Source organism: Leuciscus leuciscus (assembly GCF_965113295.1).
Source record: "Leuciscus leuciscus genome assembly, chromosome: 3".
In the NCBI taxonomy this organism is placed as follows: Eukaryota; Metazoa; Chordata; class Actinopteri; order Cypriniformes; family Leuciscidae; genus Leuciscus; species Leuciscus leuciscus.
The window spans coordinates 30,942,334-30,963,609 of record NC_138727.1 but is presented as its reverse complement, the minus strand read 5'-3'; the positions used below and the strand labels follow the sequence as shown (position 1 = coordinate 30,963,609).

The window sequence follows — 21,276 nt, the reverse complement described above, 5'->3', positions numbered from 1 at the left end:
CTTTCATCTAATGCACAGTAAAAACACAATTGCCTGAATAAGTAGGTTATTTAAGGAAACAGTGCCATCTTGTGTTTAGTAATGTAGTTCAGTTGCATGAGCTAAACAGTTTTAAAATAAAATAAAATTCATACTTTTTATTTGAATAAAAATGGCATAATTCTTATTTTACATTATATCATTTTATAATACATAAATTCGCTAAATATAACAAGATGTTATGGATATGATGTGTCCAAACTCCATCAGCTACAATTTAAATAAAAAGGTCCTTTTGTGTTATTGCATTCACACAAAATCTCAGAGAACCTTTTGTTATCTTCTAAAGTTAAAACCTAACTTTTATTTATCCCATTTCATATAACCTTATAATCTTGTCACTGGATACTCAGATTTGTTTAGTGGCTGTTATAAATTTGTAAATAAATAAAATAAAGCGTTTCTGCTCCTAAGAAAGATAAAAAGGTAAAATAATAAAAATATTATTGATAATAATTATATGCATACTCCGCGTGGAAATTTGGGGTGAATTTACTGCGGAAGACATCTCTAAAAAGGCCATTTCACATTTAAAGACGCAGGAGGGCGCCAGAGGTCCCCTCTACGACTGGTCACCTGCACACCTGGGGCCTCATTTAGAACCGTTGCGTACGCACAAAACTGGCCCTGAAAGAGGCGTACGACACTTCAGACGCATACGTTGTGATTAATAAAAACAAACTTGACGAGAAAATTTGCGCACCTGCACGCAAACTCTGACCCATTCGTACGAACGTTTTGGAGACGGAGCAGTTTGGCGACACCGATGGGGAGCTTTTTGGTCACTTTTAGACAGAACATTTTAAGAAAATTATACATACAGCAAGATAATACAAATATAATTTCACTCACCAAGCCTATCACATGAAGCAAACATCCATCCATTCTTAAATGTCCGCGCCACCGAGCGCGTTGGGCCGTTTAGTGAAACTGGCGCATATTTAACGGCAGATGAAGGAAAACCGTAAATCTTCATTATGAGTCCTAATCATAAATCCAATGCATGTTCACAATAACAGTTTAAATAAATAAAAGAATGATTTAAACTATGTTTTAATTCTGATATACACATTTATGCCAATCTCGAGTTGTAAACACTTAAATTACATGAAATCATTACTGAGAAGTTACAAAAAAAAATTGTTATATTCAATAAATATTTGTAGTGGATGCGATGCTTTTGAACACTTTCCCTGTGGCATGTTGTGTTTTAATGTTTTAACTACAGAGAGAATTGCTTATCATGATAACAGCAGATTGTCTGAGAAAATATTTTCGTGCAAATAATGCACAACAAGGCCTATCTGTTTCCATTAAAAATATAAATAAATTAAAAATAGCCTACTATTTGGCCAGTGGAAAAGATTGGAAAAAAAAATCATCTGTAATGTATTTTACACTATTGATTTATTTATTCAAAAACAAGGCAAGGATAGGCTACTAAATTATTTTTAGCTATATAATGTGACGGCACATCCGTATCTCATATTTCCCTAATGTCTTGTAGCCTACCGTTAAACATGGTATCACGTGGATGAATATGCATATGCAAATGATATGCAGATGAGGATATGCATAGTAAAACTAGGCGTTGTAAGCTCCATATATGGTTATTTCGGGGAGGAGATGCATGTGCGCACAATATTTTGCTAACTGGGATTTATAAAGTGAATTTTGAGCAGGTTCTGGCGTACGCACGGTTTTATAAGTCTTGAATATTTTTTGGTGTACGCCATTTTTGACTTTCGGGCGCATGTACACTTTAAGTAAGGATGCATTAGGCACAGTTTTATAGGCTAAATGAGACCCCTGACCTGAGCAGAAAAGAGCACAGACTGACTTCAACTGCGAACTTTTGAATATCCATATAACTGTATATAGTAATTAGCTGCAATGCTGCATAGTAGGCCTAATGACCACCTATATTTTGATCCAATTCTTCATCCTTCAGAAAAAAAATTTATAATCTAATCGAGTGACGGCACTTATGCGATGTTATTGGCTACTTTACAGGCAATATGCTATTATAATAGCCTAATACTTTTAGTTTAAAATGTTTTATAAAATGACAAAATTCTGTTTTTTAAATCGCACCACAGCAGAGTCACCTGAGGATTACAGCTGGCAAAGCTTAGGCCACAGAGTTTGTTGAGTTGACAGAATACTTAGTAAATTGCCAGTTCTCGTGACTGAGGTAGTTTTCTATGTAGGTCTGTGTACGAGGCGTTTGGCGCGACAGAGCATCATATAGGGCTGGTTCCGCGCTTTATCCCTGGTGTTTACCGGGCAATAATTGCTGTTTTGCGCACCTGTGGGTGTGAGTAGACTGGCGCCGTCTGTGATTAGTCAGAGGAATGCAGACTGCTTCCGTAAGATACACTGACAACATTTCAACGATAGATGGCATTCCAGTTAAACCGTGCTTCTCAACAATGGAGAAATAGATCCCTTTAATCAAGACTGTAAGCTTCATTCGATAGTACTTTTAGACCATTAGTATGTCTAAATGTAGGTTATTGATAGAGTAATTTACATGCACAATGCTCCATTTGCCAGGTTAACGGTTCAGGCATCTTAACAAGGTTCCCTATAAACAAGAAACTTCAATTATAAATCAATCACATTTAATTAAATTATCTGCGCCAAAACGTTCTAAGGATAGAAAGGAACGTGCTTTATGTCTTTAAAACTTTAGAGAAAGCAAAAACTCCTGTGCATTTAAAGGCTTTTTCCATCTGGAAAAATAAATAGCCTATAGTCTTTAATTTTTTCTTTTATAGTCTCTTTTTGAAAATTTCCATATGTTGCTGATGTTTTTGGACTATTGAATTTATTTAGTAGATATTTTTTTGTAAATAAAAGACCTTTAAGACCAGAGCTGCAAGATGTTTTGTTATTCGACTTGTCAAAGGTCTTCCTTCAGCTGGCACAGACAGGACTGCCTGTGAAGCGATTGGTTCGCTTTACCACATGACGCCCAGTATATGGCCCGCCCGTCAGCATCTCCAAGGCAGAGACCGCCGCGGAGCTCAAACCCTCTATTAACCATGGATATGTGACTTGAGGCAAAACGAACTACCTTTATAAGTTTTGTGATTTTTGTTTCACCGATTAATTGTTCGAGGTAGCCTACAGAATTTGAACATTATAAGTGGTCACGGTGAGTAGCCTAAATTCAGTTTACTTTTTCCTGCAAAAATGACCGCTGTTCTGGATAGCCTTGGCTCGGATATGCATTCAAACCATGTTACCTCGAGCAGCTTCAGTACCGTTCACAAGTCGCAGGATTCCCCAACACTGCCGGTGTCAACTGTGACCGACAGCAGCTTCTACAGTAGTGCACAGACAGGACACTGCACAGGGACAGCGTACGCACAACTGGCATCTTATTCCTATCATCCTGGTACAGTGGGTAATGTTCACTACAGCCCCAAAGCTTATGATTTAGGCTATGCTGCTTCTTCCTATGGCGCTTATGGAACGTATGGACCCAGTTCTTCACCCACACCAACCGAACCGGGTAAGACCACCTCAGCATTCCCAAACGTCGTTTTCTTTTACTTCCATTGTCGTCTTATATTTTCTAATGACAATTTTGTGGTTCATTTTGATAGAGAAGGAAGAGAGTGAACCGGAGGTGCGCATGGTGAATGGAAAGCCAAAGAAAGTCCGGAAACCGCGAACCATCTACTCCAGTTTTCAGCTGGCGGCTCTCCAGCGCAGATTCCAAAAGACCCAGTATCTCGCGCTCCCGGAGCGCGCGGAACTGGCGGCGTCTATGGGCCTCACACAGACCCAGGTCAAAAGCGCAGATTCTTTTTGTTGCTATGAAATGTGTAGACTGTATTTCTGTAGTAGCCTACTTTTATTTTCATTTTACACATGTGTCCAAAATTGTGTTAGTTGTTTTGGAATTGTATTGCCTTTTTAACTTAGATTTGCGCGTTGTTTTGAATATCCACAGGTGAAGATATGGTTTCAGAACCGACGCTCAAAATTCAAAAAGTTGTGGAAAAACGGCGAGATTCCAGCAGACCAGCAGATTGCATCCGGTGACTCTCCCTCTAACACTCCTCCACCACAGGCAGGTTGGGATTTCCCTCCGAACCAGACAGCGAACGACGCGGACACGGTTTCAGAGCAGCCCGCGGGGCCACCAAACACCACTGCCCCATCGTTCTTGACAAACTATTCATGGTACTCCTCCACGAATACGGTCACACATCTACAGCCCAGTACCTTAATACAACCTCATCACAGCTCTGCAATGAGTGCAGGGACCATATTCTAACAGAGGACTGAATACACCTGTTGTAGGAGGAAATAATAGGCCTATCGTGTCACTGGACTTGTATTTTAGGAGAACATTAACTTTAAAATCTATTTTCAGGCTGGGTTTGCTAAAGATGTTTGCTGTGGAATACTTTGGATGCGCTCGAACAACGCACATTAAATTATTTTTCTATTTATTTATTTGTTTTCGTTATAGTACAATTGAAAGAGGTAATCAGATGTTTATTTCACATTCCAAGTACAAACGGGTAGCCCTTTTTCGTGTGTTGTACAGAATATAGGCCTACAGGTTTAGTGATAAATCTATTAAAATGCTTATACAACCTGCAGTCATAATTAAATGTGCGTTTTACTATCAATTAACGTTTCGTTCTTTGATTATCGCTTATGGATGTTTTCATTGACCCACGGTTTATCAGGTTTTTGTCTGTAAAAATGATACTTGATCTTATCAAAGGATCGTAAAAGTGTCGTGAAGGATCGTACAACTGGCATGTAACCGTGTGTGTTGATATTTCCACGTCCGTTCGTTGAACCTATGGCAACTTTTTTCTTTAAAACGCTCAAATCATGTGAATGAAACTATAGGCCTAAGTGTGAACATTTTGGACGCTCTCTGCGTAAATAGAACATGGGTTCATATGCACTAATCTACTTCTTTTTTTTTTTATATATATATATAGAAATTAAGAAATGATGGCTGCAAAGGTTTGCAGAAAACATTATTCTACAGACCATGCAGACTTTGTATGTGCATAGACAATCTCTGTTTCAGTGCATAGCATAGCGTTTTTAATGCATGTGTGATTATTCGGTTGAACGAATCGAATTCTATTTAATCCTTTGTTAAATTAAAAAAAAAAAAATAAAAAAAAAAAGAAGAAGAAAAAAAGAAAGAAATTGGTGAGGAGGTGTCCTCTACCTCTGGCATTCAGACGCGTCTTGGCATGCGCAGAAGGAGATGCGAGGGCGTTCCGCGTGCGGCGAGGGCTCTTCCCACTCCAGACTCTCTGGAGTCAGCTCACTCCTCTTCCAGACGTTTTATGAACGCCACTCAACCAGAGAAAAAATACATAAAACCGCCTCAAGCAGACCGCCCTGGAAACATTCTCCTCGAGCCCTCGCTTCCAGCTCCAGCACAGCCTTGAGCTATTCTTGTACGGGGACACACAGTTCTCATAGCTTGCCTCACGTCTTTACATGGTCACGTTCAATATTTTTGGAACTAAAATAGTTACTGTAATAGGTGGGAAATCCGGATTACTCTAAGGGCAAAGCATACAACCACTTGCCCAAGTGTTACTTTCAAGTTCAAATGTGGCTTTGCCCATGTTTGCATATTCTGCAGTCTCTGTAATCTAGTCCATGTAACCTTTTTGTCATTGTGAAATTGGGATTAAACGTTTCTGTAATTATAAGTATGGCAAATACATATTACAAACAGTAGATTGCATATTTGCTTTATTGGACGATTTGGCCCTCAAGTCAAGTGGAATATTTATGTTGTATGTCATGAACCTATTATTAATTTCTGAAATTCAAAAACATTTGTAGGCTATTATCTAAAAACAGTCAATTGTATTTTAAAAGTAAAACATAATGAAAAGAATACGCCTATAACAGGAAGAAATCAATCAGCTTGACCGAACAAACAAACACAGCATAATCATCAGTATTCCCGAAGTTTAGGCTACTCATCTATTTATAAAGAATACAGTTTCATGGGCTGTTGTAACTAATTGTTTATATTCTATGATTTGTTTCTTTTGAGGTTCATTTGTGCTTCCGTGGTTTTTCTAAATATGGGCATCGTGGTTACAGGCTACGAATTCTTTGATTCTTATTGAAAAAGACATCTATTTTTATTCTGATTTGGGGTATCTCATTCTCATTCTCAAACTCAAAGACCATGATTGTAGCACATTTGAACCGTTCTGCTTCACTCCTTATGTCAACATTCACAGCTGGCAGTAATTGAAATGCCAGGGCTATATTTGCAACCACACCAGTCCAAATGACTGCTTCCGTTTGGATTCAAAGCTATCTGCATGAAGCAGGGTGTTTGTAATATTTCTAAAAAAATTCATTTGAATAACTTTTGATAAAGCTTTTTGTAGACTAATTAAGCAAAGGTTTACACGCTGGGTGGCCTGTCAGTAACGCAAAATTTGCAAACATTTTGATTTGCAAACATTTTGCTCGCTATTCTTTTCTTTCCTTTCCTATGACCACAATTATATTGTAGCTATAAGATTTAGGAGAAATCAAAGAACCGCATCTGGCTATTAACTATTCAGCAATAGCATATTTCAACTTCAAAAACTAAGAAAATATAATGAAATGCTGTAAATAAAACACAAAATTCGGAAAGAAAATGCTGAAACGAAAAGTGAGCGAAAATGCTAATGTATAAGGTCAATATAAGGATCAGGAACCTCGTGACAGACTACAACACCTGCTAACGGTTCAGCATGCTGTATCATCAGAAAAAAAGCTGATTGATTCCCTGCCTATTCCCTTTTTCTTTTGTCCGACTGAAAAGATTCCCTCAGCGCCAGAAATTGCTCGTAATTGCGACAGACAGAGGAAAATGCGTGAGGATGCACAAAAACTAAATGGCTGCAATTATGATTCGATTTAATGAGCAGATTAGAAAGGCTGGAGGCACCATGTGCGGTCAGAGTGTGATCAAATCACAAATAGGCTAGACCTTCAACAGATAGCCTACAGATTATTATGATGATTAATAATAATAGCTAATAATGTAACATAGTAGGCTACATCATCTTGATAATCTGACTTTTCTAGATTTTTTTTTTTTTTTTTTTTAAAGGCTATATGTATTTTACGCTAATGTGTTTTCATATTAAAGGCTGAAAATCCATCCGCGCTGCCATAGCCTTATTAAAAATAAAGACGTAGGCTACACGAAGGCTAATTATTCATGCACGTTTAAATCTGTTATCTAGTCCTAATAATATAGCCTATCTCTTGAAAATAATATGTATTTTAATATAGGCTACATTATTAAGGACACAACTTTTGTATAGGTGATTTAAGTGTAACTGCGCGTTTCTTTAGCCTAGATAGACCTATACGGACGTTTTCAAGCAAAAGCAGGAATCTTCCCAGATGGCATAGCAAACGAACCTACGGATTAACTATAGTAAGGGTCACAGTGTAATTAAGTTGAATTGTAAAACCACTAAACAGATGTAGCCCAGAATGGAAGTCGGCTCGAGATTCGTGCTCACCTGAACGCACTTTCTGGTCATTTGTGTTCATCCAACGTGTTTTTGAAGCGATTTAATAGCGAAGGCTACTTGTAAAATATGATTTATTTCTTCTGACTTCAAATAGTTCATTGTAATACTGGACACACAGCTATTTTCACTGAGGATGCATGCGCACTTCTTCAGGCAGCACAATTCAAACTCTGTCAAATGTCAGACAGCATACGCAGTCTCCGAATGATGTCGTGAAGCAGATATAATTATAGGGTATTCTTGATAAGCTACACATGGCTCATACGGTAACCCATGGCCCATAAATATAATCACCTCTCGAGAGATCCACAGCGCTAACTACATTACTGCGGAGTAATATGATGATGTACGGAGAAACCCCGCCATAATAATAAGACATAATGACATTTCATTCCCTGTGCTTTCAATGAGTTCTGTCAGAGATGACATCAGAAACCAAAGAGTTTGGAACAGTGAAGAGATTGTGAAACTCATAACACAATAACCTACATGCATTAAGTAATTAAACCCATTAATTCAAGATGTAAAAACCCATTAATGGAGCTGCACAGCTGTTTCAATAAGACATTTGGTCAAGCTAATAAAATAATACATTGTCTACATGTTAAGAAACACATTTATTTAAATAACAGCTTGTTATTCTAAAAACTTCCAGATCACACGTCACACTTCAAGATGTTCCATAATTCTTGTCCAGTCAATCTTCATCTGGTAGTTTAGTCAGAATCTCTACACCATCGCAGGTGATGACAACCGTGTGTTCAAATTGTGCCGATCTGAGTATTAACACACAAGACAAGAGAACACACACACAGGTGAACATATGTTGAGAGATTCAGTCTTCCAACTTAATAGAGCAGGTTTTCAACCAGTGGACTGGGTCCCACTAGGGGGCCTCAGCAAACTTCTAAGAAGGCACTTTAAGGGGGGCCTTAAAATTACTATAAAAAAGATTTAACAAGCATTAAAATAACTAAATATCAAGATAAAACAACTTAAAAATCAAGATATTTTAATTTAACCCCTCAACAACTTTTTTCCCCCCAAACTTGTTGGTCCCCCAACCAGGTCCCTCCAACCTCACAGGAAAAACGAACTATTTTACAAGGTGGTGATTTTGTGTGAATCTTACAAAAACGTATGATTATTAGAAAAATGTAAGCATGGTCCACCTCTAACCCAGCCTCCAAATATACCCGTCACTGGGGCGTAAGCAGAACGTAGGAAAATGAGATTGTACAAATTCATACTCAATAGCCACCAATTTGCCAAAATGTAAAATAGTTACGAACTGCCATGAGATTGTGATATTGTTTTTTTTTCCTTTTAAAAATTCTAAATGTAAGCTGTCATAAAAAAATTAAATAAAAATAAAACTCAATGAGCATTTTTATACATTTTATGAATATATATTTTTCTAGCTATGCCAAGCTCTAAAATATTTTGTCAGATAGAAATATATAGAAATATAAGATATATGTAAAAAAAAAAAAAAAAATCCTTATCCAGAAAATCACAAACAACTGGACTTAGGTGGCCTTGGAGTCAAAAAGGTTAATAACCACCGCCTTAGAAGTAGAATTAAAGAAAGGAATGTAAATATCCATTTTCTTATAATGCATATTACGTCATACATATTATAATTACTTAAAAATCAGAGCTCTAATCAACCACTGACCAAGTAGTAACACTCTGCTCTCACCTGCCAACAGGGCAATCAGCTCATTTGCAATTAACATTGGAGTGCTCTCCAGTGAAATATATGCTGTTAAAGGAAAGTTTATAGCAGAGCACTTAGCTCTCTGTGTGCTTCAAATTCTGAGGGTACTTAGTCTTTCTGAGCTAAATGTCAACAGCCAATAGAAACAAAGTTCTTGAAGATTCTCAATAGAAATTGGCCACTTATTCTTGCATGAAGTAATGAATGATTAATGTAGGCTACATGTAAATGGCTGCATTGGGTTCTCATTAAAAAGGTGGTGAAAGAACTGTGGGTGGAAAAATGTAACCACACCTTTTGTCATCTACAGATACAGCAGTCCACTTGTCACTCAGGATCCTGAATTCTGAGGATCCCTCCATAAGAATGGGTTCTGGAAAAATGGGATATGATGGTTAAACTTCCTAAAATCCTACAAATTCATGCTTCCATTGATGTGCTCAATAATTGTCAGTCTCTCTGTGATCTAAAACAACGATCGGTACACACACAGACCTATGGTGAAGGACATGCCCTCTTCCATCTGTAGATCATTGTCATTGGCTGTAAAAGAGAAAAATAGTATGAACCCTGGTGATAATAAGGGTAAAACATCTTTGCTGATCACGTCAATCCACTTCATCCATACAGTTACAATAATATAAAAACTAAATCGCTAAATAAGTAAAGCTTAGATATATATTAAATGGTTTGTTCACCCAAAATGGAACATTCTGTCATCATTTACTACCTTTATATTAATCTAAACCTGCACAAACATAAAATACGATACTTTGAACAACATTAGTTTCCAAACAACATTGGACCTTTCTGACTTCCATTATAAGGACGAGAAAAACAAGAAGAAAAAAAACCTGAGGCATTTTTCAAAATATCCAGTCATACAGGTTTGGAATCATATGAGGGTGAGTAAATAATGACAAGATATTTTTGCGTAAACTATCCCTTTAAGCCAGCCAATCAAGGCTAATGAAGATTCGAATTAAGCACAATGAATGAATAATACGTTAAATAATTTGAACTCTTACCATGATGCCATATCTCCGGATGACCATGGAAATAAGTTCCGATCCCATGACCGATAAAGTATGGACACACGCGGAATCCATTTGAATGAGCTATATTGCTGTAATTCAAAAACAAAGATAATACTATGATTTATTTTTAGCCAAGTTTATCTTGGTTGCTGTATGATACATTGCTCGTTTATTTTTTCTCTTTTGGATAAAATTTTCTACTAAACAATTAACAGGGTAGTTCATCCAAAAATGAAAATTCTGTCATCTACTCACCCTCAGACTTCCACTTTGACGCTTCAAAAAGTTCATAAAGAACTAATCCATATGAATTGAGCGGTTTATTCCAAATTTTCTAAAGAAACACAATCATCACTTTATATGATGAACAGGCTGAATTAGGCTTTTATACACATTCATCAATGCACACATCAGTTATGATAAACTGAAGCTCAAGTATGTTCGCTTGATGTGCGAGAACCAATGAGGTTCATTCTCATGTGTCGCGCAGCACGTTTGAGCCTCTGCAAGAACCAATCAGGTTCGGTTGAACTTTGGTTTGTGTTTACTGATCAATGCTGATCAATTCAATGAACAAATTCAATCTGTTCATCATATAAAGCAATGGAGTCTCTTCAGAAAATATGGACTAAACCACTAAATTCATATGGATTAGTTATAGGATCTCTTTATTAACTTTTTGAAGCGTCAAGTGTCTGTTGTGTAGCTGTCAATGGAGGGACTGAAAGCTCTCAGATTTCATTTTAAAAAAATCTTCATTTGTCTTCTGAAGATGAACGAAAGTCTTATGGGTTTGGCACAACATGAGGGTGAGTAATTGATGACAATTTTTTCCATGTCATTTCCATTTTTTTTTAAACCTTCAAGTGTAAAAGTAAATGTACACATGGGGTCAAATAATTCTGGTTTACCAACGAGTCTACACCCAATTAGGGCGTTGCCTTCTACATGTCAAATTTAACCATGTTGCCTACATGTAAATAACATTTCAGACAGCTTTTTACAGTGTCTGAAACGCACACTAGAAACATTCTAGAATAGTTGTTTTTTTTTATATTCGGGGAGGGGAAAGGTAGAGGACAAAGAAGGTGTATAACACAAAAAGAAAAAGACAAAAGAATAAAAGACAGAGACAAAGAAATGCAAAGAGACAGTTTGAGAGAGGATGCCAGGGTGCCAGCATGAAAAAAAATAAAAGGGAGAGAAGGAGTGAAAGAGAGGTCTAAGTGCTTTTTCCTGAGGAGAGGTAATTGTTCCCTCTGTGTGTATATAATAACAGTGTATGTCCCTGTAGAGGCTCAGAATCCTACGCAGAGAGAGAGAGAGAGAGAGAGAGAGAGAGAGAGAGAGAGAGAGAGAGAGAGAGAGAGAGAGAGAGAGAGAGAGAGAGAGAGACAACAAAAGCATTGCTTCCTCAGGCACAGAAGGAATATCTATTGCTACACTGCACAAAATGCATGGAAATCCTCACATTTAATCACCTAAATGTATTCATTTCAAGATACATATAAAAACACACATTTATGTCATGAAATTAAAGTAGAAATAATAAAATATTCACAGTACACTTTTGTCAGGTACACGTTTTGACCTTGAACCAATTTCAGCATCTCTACAATTGATGTTTTGCAGATTTATGTCTTTGTATTAGAAGTGTAAAGTCAATAAGATGCTGTTAAAGATGTGTCTGTACTGTATGTGAGTGATTGAGAATGTCCTCTCTCTGTGAAAAGGCTCCTGCGGATCTTTTCGTGTCTCTGTGGGGAGCTGAATCCACCCTGGCAGAGTCTACGATTCTCAAAGACAGCAGGAGCAAGCCTGTAATTTACTTCGCTCTCTCTCTCACACACACACGGACACATGCACACATCCAACAAGACAAACTAACCTGTAATTTACACCCCTTTGCAGGAAAAACCCCAATGCATTCTGGGTAATTGCTTGCTCGGAGCTCACTGAGAAATACATTAACTCTGTGTAGTCCTTCTTCAGACACTACACTATCAAATAAGGGCTTCATAGCCTGACAAGGCAAGATTGCTGTCTTTTTTCTACTTTTGTGCACTAGAGGGATAACAGAGAGGTTTAGGGGTTATATGTGCTATTTTTAACAAAAAAAAAAAAAAAAAAAGAGCAAGTGGGTGAATGTAATGAATAAAAGAACACATCTTGAAGGTGCTGGATGCTGTTAAGAATTCAACCGGCAATGCAAACTGGGATGAGTGTGGGAACGAACCTTATAGTGTTGCCAATGACGCACAGAGGTTGTCCTGGTCCGCAGGCGGCGATGGCCTGATCTCTGCACTGACGAGCCACATCCACTAACTTCCTCCCCTGTTCATTGACTGAGCCAATCAGAAATGTCTCTGAGGTGTCACCGTGGTAACCTTCCAAATAAACCTACAGAATGCAAATCCACTATTTACAGATACTCAGATGCGTGAAATAGAACTTCATTGGAATATAACAACAATTAACTAACAATTTAAAGAGAGAACTTACTGTGACGTCTATATTGATGATATCTCCATCCTGCAATGTCCGACTAGAAAATTAAAAACAATATTGTCTGTATATGGGTCAAAGACAAGACTGTTGTATTAATATCATTCATTCACTAATTCAAGATGTTCAAAAATACATTAAAGATGCAATTCATACATTCTTTTATGATAAGAATTTCTGTCAGGACCACTATCGTCAAATACGATTGACAATTAGCATACAGTTTTGATTGGTGGTATGGTTCTGTTCTGGGCAAGAACTCCCTGTACATCCATGCAGCCTAGCATGGATAAGAGCAGGGAGAGCAGCAATAACCCCCCTTAGGGTAAACAGAACAGAAACAACAGGATTGTATTGCAGATTTCATTATTTAATTTTAATGTACAACATAATTAGAGAATTTTAGTCTGATTCAAAGGGGAATCAGAATGCCAAATCCTGACTGACGAGAGGAGGAGCTGGGGATGGAGGAGGGTAATTGGCTCCTGAGAAACGCAATAACTGCTGATAATACTGAAAGAGCTTATATATGTATACAGTGATAGTTGTCCTATTCCTATAGGTAGACGTGGATGAGTTGAGAGTCAGCTGATGCGAGCTTGACTAACGAGACCAGCCAGAACTGACGTGGCTTGATGTTTTTCATTTCTGAATAAAAATTCATTTTGAGCTTTTTTAGGGAATAACATACAAAATGTCAGGGTGATACAACCGTCCTGAAATCATTGCGAAGAAAAAATCCTCAGTAAAATAATTCTTGAAAACATAACCTTAAGTGTTAAATATGTTAGCATAGTCTTTTATTATTTGTTCGTAGTTTCAGTGCTTTGTAATATTTGAAAAACATTTATTCACAAAATCAAAGTTATGTGGTGCGACCAACATGCAGATATATGCAGAAAAATTTGGTGTGACCAACATGCAGAAAACAATTCAAGACTTTAACTGTGTACCAGAGGCTGCATCATTTAAAGGACTTAGACTTCAGAGGCCTGGATTTTGTTGACATTTTTATTTAACTGTCTGAAAACAAAACAGGGTTCACAACCTGCCTAAATATGTTTACAGTGGTCCATTTCTGTACATAATAATACGTAATGTAATCCTTTGTCACGCCGCTGTGACGCAATCGGCCTTCAAAGGATGTAGCCTCTGAATTGGGACACAGCTTTTGTATCAAGGTCAATAAGTCAGATAATTTGATAACTTTTTACGACAAGGTAAAGTTAAATCCGTTACATGACTTATTTTGTCACATGACTCCCCAAAAAGTTTATTTTATAATAAAAAGTAAAATATGACTTTTTACTGGATGGTTACACTACTCAATTCAAACTTTTATTGAAATTGGTATAACAGTTTGAAACCAAAATTAATACAAAGTCTAAATCTACATGTTTAAGAAGTTGGCACATGTGCATTAAACTAGATTTGTAAAAAAAAAAGTCATGATATTTGATGTCAGGGATGCCCAATCCTACACCTAGACGGCCAATGTCCTGAAAAGTTTAGCTCCAGTCCAAACTTAAGTTAAACACACCTAAACCAGGTAATCAAGGTACTTTTGAGTGTGTGAAAAAGAGCCTCCAAGGTTGGATATCAGTAGAGGTGAGGCTTCAGTATGCTGAATAAACTGCTTTTGTGAGAAAACAGATCATCACTACAAGAATTGACTACCTGTCCAGTAACATGTTGGCCATTAAATATTTATTTTTTAGTGAGATATATATTTGGAGTTTACAACAAAAAAATGCTATTTTTTCACAAACAATTTTGCAATCGGTATGATTCAGTTCCGACACTTCTCATTCATTTCTATGGTGTTCGCAAACAGTGACTGACTGTCATACAACTCTGAAAACGATTCAGTGACGTCAAGGCTATAATGTTATCAAGCCACAAGTGATCCAAGTTGACCATTGGACTTTCTCCAATAGTAGAGCTGCGTATCTCTGCTAGAAACTTCTAGGAAGGTGTTGGAGCAGGTTGTACATAAACTCTTCAGGACATTGGCCCTCCAGGAGCAGGATTGAGTACCCCTGTTCTATGCCATTGACCCATATACTAACAGACAAATTTATAGTCTTTCAGTCACAACAAAGCAGTCACATTTAATAGCACTGAGTTACCTGTCTGGAATGCCATGGCATACTACATTGTTAACAGAGGTACAGACTGACTTCGGAAACCCCCCATAATGTAAAGGAGAGGGGTAGGCATTGTGTCGAACCGCTTCCTGATGGACTATAAAGTCTATTTCATCTGTCGTCATACCAACCTGGCAAACAAACAATATTGTGAGGTGTCTGCAAATAACAATTCAAGGACATGTCACATCAAGTTTATTCAATGTTACAGTCTCAAATTTCAGATAAGTGTAGAGTATACCTTCAAACTCTTTCCTGCCAGCAGCAGTACGTGTCTGGCTAGTTGGCACGCTCTTCTTAATCCCTGGATCTGCTCCTCATCTTTAATCTCTATGTAATCTGGCCACTCAGGCACTTTGCTGGATGACACATAGTCCGGCCTCTGAATGTGCTGAGAAAAGAGCAAGTCTTTTTCAAATTTGGCATCAAAAGTTGCGATAGTCCTTTCTTTGCTATTAAGATGTATATCTGAGTGAAACGGCTTCTCGAACAAGAAAAATGTAGGGCGAGACTCGATTTTGTCCGTAAGGAATAGTTTGGATCATTGTGGTTTTCTATAGCTGTGATCTCATGTGAGTGACAGGTTGTCCCACCCTCGCGCCAGTAAACACTTCATCAGACAAGAGAAGAGCTATCGTTGCAAGAAGGAGGGGAAATTATTTTTATTAAAGATTACACATGAATAAAAAAATAAAATAAAAATTGTAATGTTAACATAAATCATTTATAATAAATTTGTCAATTTTGATTTCATAGTGACTATAATCAACATTCAACTTTTAAACGTTGTCAAAACCATCCATACAGGGATCCGCAATTTTTTTTTTAAATGCTGTATTATGCTGCCAGGCCAGTAGTTGGCAAGGTCACTTTGTAAAGAAAAACTACATGTCTATAGACTGACCGAACATGTAATACCATGCGCATGATGTCACCCTTTTCACAAATTTGCGTGTTTGTAGTTTACACCAGGACAATAACGGAATCGTTTTCAAAAACGTTCACTTTGAAACCAGTTTTCAAAAGTTTGTGTTTTCAGGCCCCCAAACCGCTGTTGAAACGGCGTAGTTGAAAACGGTGTAGTGTAAACTCACCGGTGTAGTGTCATTTGATGATGCATTGATTACCTTGGGTACAGCATAAGAGGGGCGCACTATGGCAGGCCGGACCACACTGGAAATGTTTGATTTCCTCCAGAAGAAGCATCGGCGAGGTGGGCATTGGTTGGCACCAGATGAGCTCCTGTGGCAGATGGGCAGCTGTGCTACTCTCTGTAGCAGACTTGAACCACCTATGCACAGCCAAAAAGATGAACAAATGGTGTGATAGTGCACTGCAAAGATTACTTCTCTCTTTCGGCTATCAAGTGTGATTCCAAATTATAGTGAGTGTAAATGTTCAGTCCAAAGGGCACTTCAAATGATATACTGTATGGAACAAGACTCTATATCGATAATCTCTTCATAGGATGTGGAATTTTTTTTTTTTTTTTTTAAGGTAAAACTGTTGGAATTTTTAACCAGCTTATTTCACTATATAAAGTACACCAGATGTGACCATTACAATGCCATAATTATGACTATAGGACAAATAACAGTTAAGAAAATTTAAATTAACGTGTGTTTGTGTGTATACGTATGTTCATTTAAAAAGGTGTCTTTTCCTAACTGTTATTTGTCCTATAGTCATACAGTATATATATATAATTTGTGATTAATATTGGCTGTTTAACAAGTTAAAAAAGTTCACTTCTGTAATGTTCTGAGAAAAAAATCTTAATTGTGAGTTTATATCATGCAATTCTTCTTTATATCACTTAACTCTTTATATATTATTTAGTTCATATTCTTTATATCACCCAATTCTTCACGCAATTCACCATTTGTTCTGACTTTATAGCTCACATATCAAGCAACTAAGAAAAAAAGTCTGAATTGCGAGATGTAAACTCACAATTGCGAGAAAAAAGTCAGAATTGTGAGATAAAAAGTCGCAATTACTTTTATTTTTTTATTCTGTGGCGGAAATAAGCTTCCATAGTTTTTACATTAGAGTTTCAATTTGAAAATATATTTATGATTACCAATTTTAATGTTAAGTGTGATTAATCATGATTACTTACAGAAACCTGTGCAATTAATTATTATTTTTTATTGATTCACAGCACTAATTTAGATATAGAAAATTCACATTGATGAATTAAATTATATAGAATACACACAAACACACACACAAATATATATATATATATATATATATATATATATACACACACACACACACATATACATAAATATATATATATATATATATATATATATATATATATATATATATATATAAGAAATTGGTAATTCATAATATTTATTTACACTAAAATAGTATATCATAATATTCATATTTGTGTGACTCAAGTGTTGTCTGTGTTTGATGACATTGCAGGGCATTTCAACCAAATTTTCAAATTAATTTTGCCAAGTGAAATTAAGGTCTACAAATATTCCTTGCTTAGACTCTGTGAATCATGTCCCAAACCCATTCCCTTTCTCAAAAGAACAACACAGCTGCAATGTAAACAAATAGTCCAAACAATTACACCATGCAATGATGCTCTCATAATATGATGCTTAATTTTTTATCTGAACCACATATGAAAATAATTCACCACCATACATCAACAACCATGTTGTAACTCATACCAACAAGGACTGCAGAGGTTTGTCTACAGGGGAAAAAAAAGAAATAACTTTTTTTCTGAAGACACTGCGGTCAAAAGCCCAAAATAAGTGCAGTTATACAGGGGTTGAGTTACAAAGATGAAAAAACCACTGATGAAGGGAGTAACTCAGAAGCAGCGAGGGGTGGCTGGGGGGTTTAGAATAAAGGCAGTAGTGGGTTAACCCAGGGTGGGGTAGCGGGTGTGTGTAGTGACAACAATTTGGGTGGCAGAGAGCAAAGGATGTGGCCAAGGATGTGGATTGCTCTGAATTCCCTTTGTGTGTATGTGTGTGGTCGACTTTAGACTTATTCTGGTGCTTTAGCTGTAATATATAATCCTTCCTTCAGGACTGCAGTATATCAATGTCATCTGATAATCTTAATGTCAGTGCATTTCCATTAATTGCTCTGTAATCCCAGAGGTGACCATTCCCAATTCACATACCATATATCCTAATCAGTATGCTAGATTGGAATTAGCGTACCTCAAACAAATTCTGGATGGTCTATTATAATTGGTGATGGTTAACTTCATAACTACAAACATGGTGGAAATGTGAGCAATCAATAGTTCTTTATTTGTTATTAAGAAAATAATTAATGTCAAGAAAGCTTAATGATTAATGCTGTAAAAAAGACAAACTACTTTGTTTGTTTTACCTATGGCAAAACAGTTGCTCCAATTCATGCTTATTAATAATTATTGTCATGTCAACTGGATCATTTTATGTGTCTCTACTGTATTTATTATTGTGTCCTAAACATTCTTTAGTAATAAACTTGAAAACAATAAGTGTCAACACTATCGAATAAATAAATGGGAAAATCTCAAACAGAAATATGAGGTGAATGTATTTGCTTGGTTATTATTTATTTTGCTATTGATTGTATTACTGAAAAAAGGTGAAGGTCAGATTCCTTTTCAGAAAACTGACTTTTGTAGGGGAGACCATGGATGGTTGTAACACTGTTATTTTAACCACTTAGAAATTATAGGGATGAAATAAGTCATAACATTTCACTTTTGGGTTATAATTCATTTAAATTTAAAAGAAAAAAAAAATGCCATGGCTGAAAAGACAGCGAGAGTTGTAATGCTACTTTCCCTATTTACTTCTACTGGACCCACAACGACTCTGCCAAACCAGCAAACAATAAAGAGCTCCAAGACATGAGTCCAGCCTTTCCATAGTCTAGTCTTGGAACAGTAAATAGTGCTTGAATAAGTAAGCAAATTAAACTTATTTATTTTTAATTGTTAAAGATTTACTTGAAAGAACCAAATGTAAAAGCTGAAAACCCCATCTTAATCAACAACTAAACTGAATTTCCCACTATGGTGACTATAGCTTATAAAACAGCGCGGCTCTGGGTTTCATATTACACTTACGATAAGCGATTAAAAATAATAAGACATGAGCGAAAACTGTCTCGTTTGAGTCACTGGCTTGCCTTACCGTCCGAATGAGTATTTATATTCTACAATTTAGACAGAAAAGTCTACCTCTTCCTAAATGAACCTGTAAACCTACCTGTTCTGTAAAAGCATTGAGCGGCACAGGGCGCAGCCATGTTTTCCACGGAGGAGAGTCACGTGCTCTTCAAAACAAACAGTAGGGCGCGTCTTCACGTTAGATTATTTTGCATAGCCTACAGTATATTTATTAATTCAAAATTAACTAGTGATGTAAAACCCTAGTGTGGACGTGTAATTATTTTTTATTATAAAATCGATGTCACTCATATTCCAGAATTTAGTCGACTACTAGGGAAAAATCCCTACATTTAGCTAAAATATTGATTCTGATTTTTTAAGCCAGCTGCATCAATGTTTTAGTACACAGACTCCTAGTGAGCATGCTTAACAAAAAGCACTTTGTGTTAACTTGTTAAGCAGGCATGTTTGCCTTATTTCCATACATAATAACCCTCAATTTTATCTGGAGGGCTTGTACATTGTGTAGGCTATATGGTGTGTGAAAAGAGTCAAGACAAAGGGGGTCTGATGCTCCAAGGCCCAGGGAACATAAATGAGGGGTGTGAGGTCAAAGCAGCTCTGCACCTGCTGGTGGCAAGACCCCAGACCTCAGACCTGCACTTCTGAGACAGAGCTGAAACAATAATGGACGTTTCTGGGATTCAGAAGACAGAAAGACATTTGTGATTGAATAATATCATGGTATTTTCTCAGCTGCATAGCTGTTAAATATAAGGATTATCGCTCTGAATGCTATACGATAATACCATTCTGTAAGATCTGTCCTGTTTTTGAAGCTTAAATTGGTAAGAATGCATGAATAAAATACATAGATCATGAATCACATAGATCAGGGTTTTATAAACTGGGGTCCGGGGATCCACAGGGGCCGCAAAGGGAGTGATAGGGGGTCCTTGGAAAAGTTTAGAGAAAAACACTGAAAAAACTGTATTAAACGAACCAAATAATAACTAAATTTGATTACAATATTTTTATTTGATTTAAATAAATAACTAATTGATCAAAAATAATTAATGAACGAAATTTGATTTAAATAATTAATAAATAAACTAGATAAAAATAAATAAAAATGTCTGTAACCAAATAATATTTTTTCCACAGTATTAAAACTACAAAATGTCATTTTTTTCACAGCTAGGGGTCGCTAACCTCTTACAATAACAAAGGCGTAGATTGATGACGCAGTGAATAAGCGGAATCATGAACTTTGTCGTCATGCCGATGGATCTGATAATGTTTATGGGAAATAATGTTTATGGATGAGTGACATTCATGTTTTTTAACATGACTGGGGAATGAAGCAGATTGCTAATAAGAGACAGATATCAGCGCCTCAACGCGAGTCCTATGGATATAAAGAAATGAGGACATTTAATTATACCAAACTACCCGCAAGTGCTGAATTACTACTCAAACTGGTCAGTTTATGTAACAAATAAAAATTGTGAGGTAACGCAGCGCTGTTTCATTTGGTCTAATATTGCACTATCATACTAAACAGCATTTGAGTGTGTTGAAAGTTATAATGTTATTCTATGTGTTAGTTTGTTGGCTGCATGAGACAGTAAGCTAGATCAACATTAGAATAACATACTGATCATATTCTAACATTTCATCATGTTGAGCTATATAACATTGATTTATGTACATTTGCAAGTCACCTGTCTAATAAAGTACATGCAAGAGCGGCATCTCTGTCAAGTCCAAGTTAGTCGCGGACGTGGAGCTCTCGGCATCTCGAAAATGCCACGCCGATATTGATCCTCATTTTAGTTCTCCTTTTGTCCCAAAGTCTGCTTGCCATGGTCCAGAATGTTTGAACGAAATAACAACAGCGTTTCGCTAGACGTTACGCACTACGCAGTTCTCCACGTCTGTCGCCATGGATACTATGGCAGTACAAGTGGAAACCAGGGCTAACGTGGATATTACGTCATAGACAGGCGACAAGTGAACAGGGACGGGCACTATTTAAAATTGTGAATTTCTCTGAATTTACAAATTCTTGGAAACATGTAGAATAATGGAAGTAAACAATTGAAAGAAATTATAT

The 21,276-nt window shown here is 36.7% G+C and overlaps 2 protein-coding genes across 2 annotated transcripts; one reads left to right on the top strand and one right to left on the bottom strand.

Annotated features, from left to right (window-relative positions):
• Positions 1 to 1,841: 1,841 nt before the first annotated feature.
• Positions 1,842 to 4,691, top strand: dlx2b (distal-less homeobox 2b). The gene is made up of 3 exons (XM_082164783.1): positions 1,842 to 3,559; positions 3,654 to 3,838; positions 4,004 to 4,691. The coding sequence occupies exons 1-3, from the start codon at positions 3,238 to 3,240 to the stop codon at positions 4,328 to 4,330; spliced, it is 834 nt and encodes a 277-aa protein (XP_082020909.1). The 5' UTR covers positions 1,842 to 3,237; the 3' UTR covers positions 4,331 to 4,691.
• A 317-nt stretch (positions 4,692 to 5,008) lies between these two features.
• Positions 5,009 to 19,331, bottom strand: metap1d (methionyl aminopeptidase type 1D (mitochondrial)). The gene is made up of 10 exons (XM_082164782.1): positions 19,258 to 19,331; positions 16,135 to 16,298; positions 15,249 to 15,398; positions 14,990 to 15,138; positions 12,858 to 12,900; positions 12,592 to 12,755; positions 10,347 to 10,444; positions 9,814 to 9,861; positions 9,613 to 9,691; positions 5,009 to 8,374 (listed from the first exon to the last, which is right to left on the bottom strand). Exons 1-10 carry the CDS (start codon positions 19,295 to 19,297, stop codon positions 8,296 to 8,298), a joined length of 1,014 nt encoding a protein of 337 aa, XP_082020908.1. The 5' UTR covers positions 19,298 to 19,331; the 3' UTR covers positions 5,009 to 8,295.
• Positions 19,332 to 21,276: the final 1,945 nt, after the last annotated feature.

What these genes read in the sequence shown, in the direction of transcription:
- metap1d (XM_082164782.1), bottom strand. Translation starts at nt 19,297, where the DNA reads ATGGCTGCGCCCTGTGCCGCTCAATGCTTTTACAGAACAG. An exon ending in TGCCATGGCATTCCAGACAG is followed by an intron (nt 12,901 to 14,989) that starts GTAACTCAGTGC and finishes TTAATTTTCTAG; the next exon opens with TCGGACATTGCAGGATGGAG. An exon ending in TCATCAATATAGACGTCACA is followed by an intron (nt 12,756 to 12,857) that starts GTAAGTTCTCTC and finishes TGCATTCTGTAG; the next exon opens with GTTTATTTGGAAGGTTACCA.
- dlx2b (XM_082164783.1), top strand. Translation starts at nt 3,238, where the DNA reads ATGACCGCTGTTCTGGATAGCCTTGGCTCGGATATGCATTCAAACCAT. An exon ending in ACCCACACCAACCGAACCGG is followed by an intron (nt 3,560 to 3,653) that starts GTAAGACCACCT and finishes TCATTTTGATAG; the next exon opens with AGAAGGAAGAGAGTGAACCG. An exon ending in TGGGCCTCACACAGACCCAG is followed by an intron (nt 3,839 to 4,003) that starts GTCAAAAGCGCA and finishes GAATATCCACAG; the next exon opens with GTGAAGATATGGTTTCAGAA.